The sequence below is a fragment of the Pongo pygmaeus genome, chromosome 8 (genome assembly GCF_028885625.2).
Source record: "Pongo pygmaeus isolate AG05252 chromosome 8, NHGRI_mPonPyg2-v2.0_pri, whole genome shotgun sequence".
Taxonomy (NCBI): Eukaryota; Metazoa; Chordata; class Mammalia; order Primates; family Hominidae; genus Pongo; species Pongo pygmaeus.
The window spans coordinates 12,951,034-12,962,642 of NC_072381.2; the positions used below are offsets into that span (position 1 = coordinate 12,951,034).

Here is an 11,609-nt window from a genome sequence, read left to right on the forward strand (position 1 = left end):
CTCGAGCAGGTGCAGAAAAGCGCAGACTCAGATCCAGGAAGGTAGAGGAGACCACACACAAAACACAAAAGCACGAAAGGCAAGGGAGACCAGGCTATGGTCCGTGAGTGGTGGATAGTGAGACAGGCTGTAAAAGGTGTGATTATGTAAATGCTATCTGCATTATTCTTGTAGGTATTAAAACCAGAAAGCTGGCTGGGTGTGGTGGCTCATGCCTGTAATCCCAGCACTTTGGGAGGCCGAGGCGGGTGGATCACTGGAGGTCAGGAGTTCAAGACCAGCCTGGACAGTATGGTGAAACCCCATCTCTACTAAAAACACAAAAATGAGCCTGGCATGGTGGTGCATGCCTGTAATCCCAGCTACTCGAGAGGCTGAGGCAGGAGAATCACTTGAACCCAGAGGCGGAGGTTGCAGTGAGCTGAGATCGCACCACTGCCCTCCAGCCTGGGCGACAGAGCAAGACTCTGTCTCAAAAAAAAAAAAAAAAAAAGAAAACAGAAAAGCAAGGGAGACATGAATGAAGTGTGTTCACCCATAGTGTTGCCTAAGTGTGTGTATACGGATTTATAAAGCAATCCTGCTGTATCGGAAGCATTGACTACTAGGATCCCTTCCCATGTTTAGACTCCATGCCTCTGGTTTTGTTGGCGAAGCGTGCTGAAGTTAGTGACACTGAGCATCAGCGCTGTCCTGATGTTACTATTGCAAGTTTCCTAGCTTATCATGAGCATGGGTCACCGTCGTCATTGCAGCTTGTACTTGAGGTGGGCCACGGTGTGCTATTGTGGCCTGAGGTGGCTGCACTGCTGCAGGAAGACTGTGTAACACAGAGCCTGGGGGCCACCTTCTGCCCAGCTGGACTCCCCACTGCTGCACAGCCCAGGACTGTGGGAAATGTGCATGAAGCTTCTGTTTTCTTACATCTGGGCCCATATGAACCCACAGATATAGCATGGGACACAGAGTACAGGCAGCAGGCCGCAGGCCACGGGGTCTGAGACCACACTGCAGATGAGCAGGTGGACCCCGAGGCCCAGAGTCTCCCCGACCCCAGCACCAGCCTGTTTGCTTTGGAGCCTGGCTCTGCCCTGCAGCAGTGCTCAGCCCGAGGGATTCCAGACTCCCCATCACTTTGGCCTTGTCGTTTCTAAGAAAGAGCTGGCCACTGCAAGCTTGGACTGGCATCCTTTTCTGAGGATGTAGCTTTTCCACAGGGTCCAGGAGGAATCACGCCCTTAGGCTCTCCAGGAGAAAAAGCTTAATAAAGATGTCTCTCATTCTGTCATCCTCCTTGTCTTGTTACTCTTGTTTCAGATGTAGTTGCCTGTTCAAATACTCTATTTCTGTTTCAGGAATATGTGTCTGGGAAGGAAGGCAGTTGACAGTTGTTGGAAATGAAAACCTAGTTCGCTTGAGATATTTCCTGCATGTCCCCTTGGCTGTGTGTTTGCAGCCCTGCTGGGAAAAGGTGGTGGGGGAGAGTTGTTTTGAGCTGGGAACATCAGCCTGGATTCTAAACTTAGACCAGCCTGGCACCGATTTTGTATCGACTCTGTCCACCCTGTTTGCAGTCCTGACGGGAAAGAAAGTCTGGCTGGATGCTCTCTTGTCTGAACACGCCTGAGCCGTGTTCCTTTCATCTCCTGAAGTAGCTGGAAGTGATGGTTGCTGCGTCTGGGCTGTTTTGTGTCCAGGGCAGTCAGTGTCTGGGGAGTGAGAGGTTTCCTCCCTTACCAGTTAGCTTCCAGCCCATAACGTTGGTTTCTGACTCTGATCCCCTTAACTTCTGCAAGATTCATGAAATTCTTTCTTAGGCATCAGATACTAACCCAGAATTGAATAGTTTGGTGCTGGAGGGAAGGGAAGAGGGAAGGATCGAAGCCCAGGAAAGGCTGGGAGCAGAGCACAGAGGCCCAGGGGGAAAGGCCAAGTGGATGCCTTTAGGGAGAGGAGGAGGCTGTGATCAAGAAGGGCGTGCATGAGGGAAGGAAGAGCTGGGAGACTGCCAGTAATTCTCAGCCTGGAGATTGTGAGCCGAGAGAGAGGAGGAGGCTGTAAGACCCAAGAAAGAGACAGCAGAGGGAGGAAAGAGTGGGATGGCGGGGTACTGTCAGGAGAGAAGGCCAGGAGCAAACCTAAGTTCTTCCCTGCTCGTGGCAGGCTCAGGAATCAGCTAGAGTTAAATCAAAGCTTATCCGGGGCTGCCAAGGGCTCAGGTGAATGCAGGGTGGACGCTGTCCTTGAAGTTCTAAGAATTTCTAGGAGATGCAAGGGTGGAGGATGTACCAGGCGGGGTTGAGTGGAGCTGGGAATCCTGTCACCCAGTACAGAGTTGGTGGGGGGCATGGGCTCACAGGTGTTGCCAAGCAGAGTGTGGCAGGCTCAGCTCTGCTGAGATGAAGCTGAGAGCCCACGGGTGTGAGTGGTGCCCTGGGAGCAGCGCCCCTGGGGAAGACAGAGAGGAGGGACCTCGGGTCTGAGGAAGCTGGGAAGCAAGGCCGGGAAGGGGTATGGTGCTGAGACCAGTTGGGGAACAAGTGTGAGGCCTTGGAGGTGGCGCATGATGGCTCAAAAGCTTGTGTGGAGGCAGAGGGGATGAGGGGGAGGGAGAAGGATGGGAAACATTGTCACTGTGGATTCTGATGTTGCAGGAATTGGGGTCAAAGAAGGAAAAAATGAGAGCCGGGGAGCAGTCAACCAGGAGGGTGCTGGCGGGTCTGGGGAGGGCGCAGAGTGTAGAAGCTGGGATAGGACTTTGTGGTGAGGGGTTAGAATGGGTGGGTTTAGGGAATGGCCAGGTGATGACATCAGCAGCCTGGAAGGGCAGTGGCCAGCCACCCTGTCCCCAACTGAGCCTCGGCTCTCCTGAGGCTAGGGTAAGACTCCCCTTTATGGGACGCAGTGTCGGGGCCCAGAAGAAGCACTTCAGAGAAGCACCTTTGCCTCTGTTTCAGGATCGCTGGTGACACAGCCCTCAACAAAAACATCCACGAGTCCGTCAGCGCCCAGATCCGAAAGAACTTTGCCAAGAGCAAATGGAGAGTAAGTGTGGAATATATGAAATTCCCCATGGATTAACCACCTCGTGACACTGGCCCTCCAATCTGAGCATTTCTGAAATCCCCAGAACCTCACCTGAATAATTTTGCTAATTTTAACCGCAAGTAATAAAGACTTAGAGGGAATATTATCGTGTAAGAGGGATGGAGTGTGCGATTCAACACTTCCCCTCTGTGATCAAAGACAGCAATAGTGCCAGCTCTTCCTCATCTGCTTTTTCTTAACCAACATCATCCTTGTCTTTCTTCACCTTGCTAGAACTTTGAATAGCTGACTTTTATTAAAGCGGTATGGAGGGGGAAAAAAACAGGAAATCTGAGTTGAACTCATCAATGTTTCCTGATGAAAGTTTGACAGATTCAAACCATGGAGGTTTAGTGATCATCTTTTGATTACCTAACTTCCTAATCTCTTGATTACCTAACCTCCTCTCCGTGTTCCAATCAGCAATGGCAATTCAGAGCTAGCTATTTTGCCGTGAGGGCCAATGGTGAAAGATGAGACAGAAACAAAATTAATTTCACTGGCCTGCTTTATTCATAGGAAATGCTATCATTAGGTTGGTGCAAAAGTAATTGCGGTTTCTTCCATTAAAATTGCCATGAGATTTGAAAATAGTTTTTATTTTCCTAGTATTGGTACTTTTGTCTGAAAGATTTAGGTTGGGGCAAAAGTAATTGCAGTTTCTTCCATTAAAATTGCCATTACTTTGGCACCAACCTAAATCTTTCAGACAAAAGTACCAATACTAGGAAAATAAAAATTATTTTCAAATCTCACATTTTTAAGGTATTATAATATGCCTTTTATTCTAAAGGCCACATCTCTTAAATTACAGAGAGAATTGGTTTACATTTATTCTATGTATTTATGATGTCAGAAGAAAACTATTTTAAGTCTCTAAAATATTTAGTTGGGGAAAGGGTTTAATAAATCAGTGTACTTTTAGAAGAAGGGACAACATAAACTTTCTTTCTTGAGTAGCATGAGAATGATGTAAGGAGTTTGAAATGCTTAGGCTAACGTGATAAACAAGAGAACACAGTTGGATCTTTTCCGATTAGCTGAAATATTTGTCGGCTTTTTTCCTTTCTGAAATTTCAGCAAGCATTTAATGCCACGGCCGTCGTGAGACATATGAGAAAACTACACCTCGGCAGCAGCCTGGACAGTTCAAATGCAAGTGTTTCGAGCAGCCTCAGTTTGGCCAGCCAAAAAGACTGTGCGTATGTAGCAAAACCAGAATCCCTCAGCTGACACTGAAGATGAGCCTGGGGTGGAGAGGAGGGAGCCGGCATCTGCTGAGCACCTCCTGTTTGCCAGGCACTTTCTATACTTAATCCCATGTCGTGCGACCCTAGGACATTTTTTTAACATGTAATCACTGGGCTGGGCGCAGTGGCTCACGCCTGTAATCCCAACACTTTGGGAGGCCGAGGCAGGAGGACCGTTTGAGTTCAGGAGTTTTAAGACCAGCCTGACCAACATGGTGAAACCCCATCTCTACTAAAATATAAAAATTAGCTGGGTGTGTTGGCGAGCACCTGTAATCTCAGCTACTTGGGAGGCTGAGGCAGGAGAATCGCTTGAACCCAGGAACCGGAGGTTGCAGTGAGCTGAGATCACACCACTGCACTCCAGCCTGGGTGACAGATTGAGACTCCCTCTCAAAAAAAAAAAAAAAAAAATCATTGAACACTCGTGGAACCCTAGGTATTGCTATTTCCATTTACAGTTGAGGAATCCAGGGCTGAAGTCCTCGCAGCCATGTCTGTCTGGATAAAGGCCTGGACTCTTTCTCATCTCCATCCTTCCCTCTGATTTACCTGTCATTGTGCAGTCACTCTTGCAGATTGAGGAAGGGACAGCAGAGCCTCAGGACAGCCTCCTGTCATTGACTTCCATAATGTATATATTTTGGATGCAGACAATGATAATTTGAGCTCATTTATATGAAGTGCATCGACTTTGCAATAAAAGTAATAGTATTTCATTGTCCTTCGTCTTTGCATGGACTATTCCATCATGGAAGGCATACTTACTCTCCTTATTGCTCTCCCCAACTGCTCCTCTCTCTGTGGAAATAATCCCCTGTTTGGCCCTTCCCATGGGTCCTCTCCACGTCACAGCAGTGGCCCTGATCTCCCTAACCATGGAGCAGCCCTGCAGCCTGGTCTCACCCTGGGCATCATGCTCCTTCCCATTTGGCTCAGAAAAGAATTCCCTTCCTCTCTAAGGAATCTTCCCATCTCATTTGGGACCGTCCAGCCCTTAAATTTTCCCAAGAAATCTCTGTGAGTGTCCCCTGACATACCATAGCCCCGCTTTCACCCTGAATCTTTTCTACCCTCTGGTCAAAGGGAACCCCACGATGGATCCCTTCTTTACAGATTCATACACTGGCATCGGCAGCAAAGCCCGTCGGGAGCACTCCTTGTATGGTTGTTTGTCCCCATGTCTGAGCACACAGACTCCCTGGGGGCCTGCACCAACAAGCTCAGTGGCAGCTGAGGCCTCTGATGTCAAGGCTTTTGATGCCTGCACATCCTCTGGGGGAGGGCTTCAGCACAGCCTCTGAGGAACTCCACTAGGCCAGGGACTGCTGAGCTCACACAGGAATAGGTGAACATCTCTATTCTTGCTCTTTTTTCTTTTCTTTTTACTTTCCTTTTTCTTTCCCTCCTTTATTTCCCTCTTTCCCTCTCTCTTCTCTTCTCTCTTTTCTTTTCCCTCCCTCCCTCTTTCCTTTCCTTCCTTCTTTCCTTCCCTCCCTCCCTCCCTTCCTTCTTTCTTTTTCTTTCCTTCTCTCTTTCTTTTTTCTTTTCTTTTCTTTCTTTCTTTCTTTCTTTTCTTTCTTTCTTGTCTTTCTCTCTCTCTTTCCTTCTTTCTTTCTCTTTCTTTCTTTCTTTTGTTGTCTTTCTTTCTTTCTTGTCTTCTCCTCTCCTCACCTAACTTGCCCTGCCCTGCCCTGCCTTCCCCTCCCCCTCCCCTCCTTCTCTCTCCCCTTTCCTCTCTCCCCTCTCCCCTCTCCTTTCTCCTCTCTCCTCTTCTCTCTTTCTCTCACTCTCTGTCACCCAGACTGGAGTGCAGTGGCACAGTCGTGGCTCACTGCAACCTCAACCTCCTAGGCTCAAGTAATCCTCCTGCCTCAGCCTCCTGAGTAGCTGGGACAACAGGCATGTACCACCGTGCCCGGCTAATTTTTGTATTTTTTGTAGACCCAGGGTTGCCCCAGCTGGTCTGGAACTCCTGAGACTCAAGCAATCCGCCTGCCTTGGCCTCCCAAAGTGTTGAGATTACAGGCGTGAGCCACCATACCCTTATTTCAAAGTGCTCTGCGTCACAAAATGCTTTCTAGCCAAGAGTGCACACAACACACCAACCAAGGGTAGGAAGGTAGTATCATTCTTTACTCCTTCTTAAAATACCTGCTTTACAGAGCTATTGTAAGAAGTGGACAATTTGTATGATGACAGTATGTAGTCAACACTATCCTGGTGCCTGCTACATATTGAGTGCTCCGTACATGGAACCTGTTGTACCACGGTGGTAAAACCATGTTGTTTTCAAACACAAAGCAGTTAAAATTATACCAAAAAAAAAAGGAGAGGAGAGGTCTAAGAATAAAGCATTTTGAACCCATTGCAAAGGCTTTCCCACAGGTAGGTAAAAATAGTCACATGGGTAAAAATTTGGGTCCCCGCAAGTTGGGCACGGTGGCTCACACCTGTAATCCCAGCACTTTGGGAGGCCGAGTTGGGTGGATCACCTGAGGTCAGGAGTTCGAGATCAGCCTGGCCAACATGGTGAAACCCCATCTCTACTAAAAATACAAAAATTAGCCCAGCGTGGTAGTGAGCCCCTGTAATCCCAGCTACTCGGGAGGCTGAAGCAGGAGAATCACTTGAACCTGGCAGGCGGAGGTTGCAGTGACCTGAGATTGTGCCACTGCACTCCAGCCTGGGTGACAAGAGTGAAACTCCATCTCAAGAAAAAAAAAAAAATTGCCCCCACCCCCCATAAACCCAGCCCCTGTGACACCTGGCAGTGGGAAGCGGGTGAGAATTTACCTCTGAAACTCTGAAGCCCACTTCTGCTGTTCCCTGCAGGTCTGGCACCTTCCACGCTCTGTAGTTTCATTTCTTCTTCGTCGGGGGTCTCAGGAGTTGGAGCCGAGCGGAGACCCAGGCCCACCACTGTGACGGCAGTGCACTCTGGAAGCAAGTGACTGGCCCTGGAGGTGGGGCCCGGGGGCGGGGCTGGGGAAGGGGAGCCCCAGGGTCGCCAGTGCCGCGAGCCACTCCAGCGAGACCCCACCTTGCATGGTGCCCCTTCCTGCATAGGACTGGAAGACCGAAGTTTTTTTATGGCCATATTTTCTACTGCAATTCTGAAGTGTTCATTTCTCACAAACTGTACTGACTCGAGGGGCGCTGATTTCATAGGATCTGGTGCTGTATATACGAATCTTGCAAAGCTCTAACTGAATGGACCTTCTTATTCCTCTCCCCCAACGCCATCGTTTCCACTCTTCTCAGTGTAGGTAATCGTCTATGGTGTGTTTTTTCATTAATGACAAAAAAAAAAGGTTTCAACTGGATTATTTAAATATTGGTAAATATTGTGCATTAGGGTTTGTTTTTCCTTTTAAGAAGTATGTCCTTTGTATCTCTAAGTTACATGACCTATATCTTTTCCTCTTTAATAGTAGTTTTATGTTAACCTTTAAGTGATTTGTTTTTCCTCCAAGGAGAATTTAAAGGTATTTTTAAAAATTCTAATAAGAGGATCAGCCGGGTGCAATGACTCATGCCTGTAATCCCAGCACGTTGGGAGGCCAAGTCGGGCGGATCACGAGGTCAGGAGATCAAGGTCATCCTGGCCAACATGGTGAAACCCCATGTCTACTAAAAATGCAAAAAACTAGCCGGGCGTGGTGGCACACGCCTGTAGTCCCGGCTACTCGGGAGGCTGAGGCAGGAGAATTGCTTGAACCCGGGAGACGGAGGTTGCGGTGAGCCGAGGTCGTGCCACTGCACTCCAGCCTGGGCGACAGAGCAAGACTCTGTCTCAAAAAAAAAAAAAAAAAAAAATTCTAACAAGAGGATCAAGAATCTGTCTCCGAGGCTAAGAGTGCACTTCACCTCTACTCCTTCTCTTTCTCTCCCGTTCCCTGGGATGAGGGGCCCCTCAGTTCTGCGAGGCTCTCTTCTCTGCGGGGGGCTTTGGTAGAGAATCTGCACAGAACTTTTGCTGGCAACCCATCCAGCAGAACCCGCACCCACCAGAGACCCTAGAGGCCTCTTGCCATCAGCAACCAGAAATAAAGAAGCCTGCTCCCCCGAGACGCAGGGCTCAGCTTCACAGGCCAGACTTGCTGTGAGTGAGATGCCCACACTGCAGAGATGCAGGACCCTCCCTTCCAAAAGGAACCAGCTGCCATGTTGCTGAAAGTGGGCCCACACACAACCCTCATTTCTCACGAGAGCTAACAGATGAAAGCTCAGCTATGCAGTGTTAAAATTCATCTCTTTCTCTGTGGTTTTTAAAAAAATGCGTTTCTAATCTTACACTTCCCATGGCCTCCAACACAAAGTCCTTTCTCCACATTTTTACCCTCTTCTCACATGAATGTTTTCCAAGGGAAGGAAGGGAGGGAAGCAGCCTTGGGAAAGGATCCATTTCTGGTGGTAAGGAGAGGGGGCCCTGCCAGGCTAATAGGACTTCAGCCGCCACAGAGATGACCAAAGACCACCTCCGCCAGGCCCAGCCGGTGCTTGCAGCCCTCCTACTGGTCAGGGGAGTCTAAAATCAAAGACACATGGTGGTAGGGTCACCAAACACCCCGTTTGCCCGAGACTGAAGGATTTCTCAGGCTGTGGACATTTAATGCCAAAACCAGGACTATCCGGGGCAAAGCGGGCTGTGGTGGTGTTCACCTTTGTGGAGCCAGGCAGCGTGTGGCCCAGGGAAAGCTGCGTTTCATGGAGGCTTCCAGGAGGCTGCCCTGTAAAGCCAGGCAGGTAGCTTCAAGTGCCGGTCCTGCGAGTGCCCCGGTCCTGCGAGTGCCCCCGCTTCAGCTCTCAGGCCCATCCAATGCCTCGAGCCCACCGGGGTGTCCCGGCAGGTCTGCCTCATCACGACCCAGTAACGCTGCTGGCCGTGTTCTCATGCCCTCTTCCTGTGGCTGGCTAGTCATGGGAAGTCCTGTTGGTTGAGTCATCTTTGTCACTTCTACACATTTGACTGTGTACAGGCTGAATGTTGAGTGATGCCTCCCCACCGTCTCAATAAACACACACACACACACACACACACACACACACAATGTTATTAGGCACAGCAGCTCCATCCTGCTCCCTGAGAATGGCAGTACAGGCACAGAGAAGAGCAGTTGGGAAGACAGGCAGCTGGTCTACCCTGTCCCCGCACGCTTCACAGGCGCTCCACTGCTTGGCAGGAATTCTGCATGGCATCTGCCACACGTGCTCACAGGGTGAAAAATCAAGCTGTCACTCTGCCAAATCTAAAAACCGTGGAAAGGTCTATAAGATGACATTAGACCCAGTTAAGAAGCAAGTGTCACCTGAGTTGGCCATGCAATGAATGAATATTATAAGCAGTATTGGAGAACTAGGCGGTTGCTTACTAAGAAGTGTCTTGGAAACATTCGAGTTCATACAGTGCATGACAAAGTAATAGAAGGCTGCAAGCGCTGAAAATGCACCCAAATCTGGTACCTAGGATGAGTACATGAATAGTGATGAATAGCCCTTTGTGCTGTGTGCTATATACAACCATTTGCATTCAGAAAGCAGCATTTGAAGCTGAGTTCCATTACTGGTGATTGAAGTATTTTCAGGAGCAGATACATGCGGCGCATGATATGCCCTTAGTTTGAAAGTATCCCTCACCCAAAAAGTGCAGAACCTCTGAAAGGTGAGCCGTGGTGCAGGTGCCCCCTTCGCTGTTCGGGTCAGTTCTTGGCCGTGCTTGGCCTGTCACACGCCAGGTCTCAACAACATCGTGCGAGGAGACAGTGACTGGTTTCAGCCCAAGAGTCGACTGTTGAGCATGACCTCAGGAAGGCTATACTGTCATGATACCACCAGGCTTCGGTTAATTTCCTATTGTTTTAGAAAGACAGGAGTTCTTGTGCTTTTGAGAGAGCTCTCCTGGTAAAAAGAGGTTGTCTTTGCACTGTGCTGGGTATGATTTGTTTTCTTATAAAACAGGAAGAGAACCTAGAATGTGCCTTTCATGAAGGTCTGACAAATGGGGTCGCAGAGTCCTAGAACCCGCACCGAGGTCAGATTCCACCCATAGAGGCTGAGCATTTCTACGTGCACCCAGGGTGCTGGGCTGAGGCTAAGGGTGGACGCATGGACCCCATCATAGGCTTCCTTCCCGAGCCCAAGTCCCCCATTTGGTCACTATCCCTTCTCAGAGCAAGTGGATTCTCTTTCCCTCACTTGGAATATTCAGTGTTGAAGTAGTGGCCTGGAGTGGCCTTTCCCTCAGCTGCCTGTCTGGGCCCCCTGGCTTCCCGGATCTTCATCTCATACCTGAGGGAATAGGAGGAGTTTCCATTCATTGAGACAAACAGTGAGCAGGCACCAGCAGGCCAGCAGCTTGGCCCTCTTCACAGAGGTGGTCTTGGAGTCTGGAGTCTGGGCAGCTCTCTGCCTCCCTACGGCTCTGCTTCCCAGAGGGCACACGTGTCCGGAGCCTCAGAATGAAGTGGTGCAGAGGCACAGGGCACACCCAGGAGAAGCACAACGACCACCAAAAGCCCTTGAGGAGAGACGGGGTTGCTGTGTTAGAGAAACGGCAACCCCCAGGACCACGCACGGCTCTGGCAGTGCGCAGTGGCTGATTTTCACCAGTTCCTCCTGCCCCTGCCTCTGTCGGAGACTAGAAAACATTCTCCCCCTTCAGGTCTTCTTTTGAAAGAAAAGAGCTATGGCAAAGCGTGCCATACAAAATTAAAAAAAAGAAGAGTGGCTTTGCGTTCTTGACCATGGCCACAATTCTGGTCACTTCTAGCATCTGACCTTGAGAACAGGGTAGAGGCTCTGAGCCACCGCTGGCCTTTGAGAGAGCCTCACTCTCCAGCTAGCTCTTCGTGTAGTGTCCAGGGTCCCGGCAGTCAGGATAGAGCGAGCAAAAGAAGATGGACAGGGCGCAGTGGCTCACGCCTGTAATCCCAGCACTTTGGGAGGCCGAGCCGGGCAGATCACAAGGTCAAGAGATCAAGACCATTCTGGCCAACATGGTGAAACCCTGTCTCTACTAAAAATACAAAAATTAGCTGGCGTGGTGGCGCATGCCTGTAATGCCAGCTACTTGGGAGGCTGAGACAAGAGAATCGCTTGAACCCAGGAGGCAGAGGTTGCAGTGAGCCGAGATCGTGCCACTGCACTCCAGCCTGGGTAACAGAGCAAGACTCCGTCTCAAAAAAGATGGCCATGCTGGCCAAGGCTGGGCTCATAGGAAACATCTGTAGTAGGATGAAAGGAATCTGGCCTAGGGAGCCCCAGACTCGG

General features: G+C 49.7%; 1 protein-coding gene across 7 annotated transcripts in view; it reads left to right on the plus strand.

Moving 5' to 3' along the window:
• Positions 1 to 11,374, plus strand: part of CAMK1D (calcium/calmodulin dependent protein kinase ID) — a 483,060-nt gene extending 471,686 nt beyond the window's left edge. For 3 of the 7 annotated variants that reach the window (XM_063669555.1, XM_054436033.2, XM_063669558.1), the window contains 3 exons: positions 2,958 to 3,045; positions 4,168 to 4,285; positions 7,173 to 11,374. In XM_063669555.1, coding sequence (XP_063525625.1) covers positions 2,958 to 3,045; positions 4,168 to 4,285; positions 7,173 to 7,291 — 325 coding nt within the window. In that variant the 3' untranslated portion in view covers positions 7,292 to 11,374. Of the gene's footprint in view, positions 1 to 2,957; positions 3,046 to 4,167; positions 4,290 to 7,172 lie in introns of all 7 variants that reach the window. The other 4 variants (XM_063669556.1, XM_054436035.2, XM_063669557.1 and 1 more) reach the window with 2 other exon arrangements.
• The last annotated feature ends 235 nt before the right edge of the window (positions 11,375 to 11,609 follow it).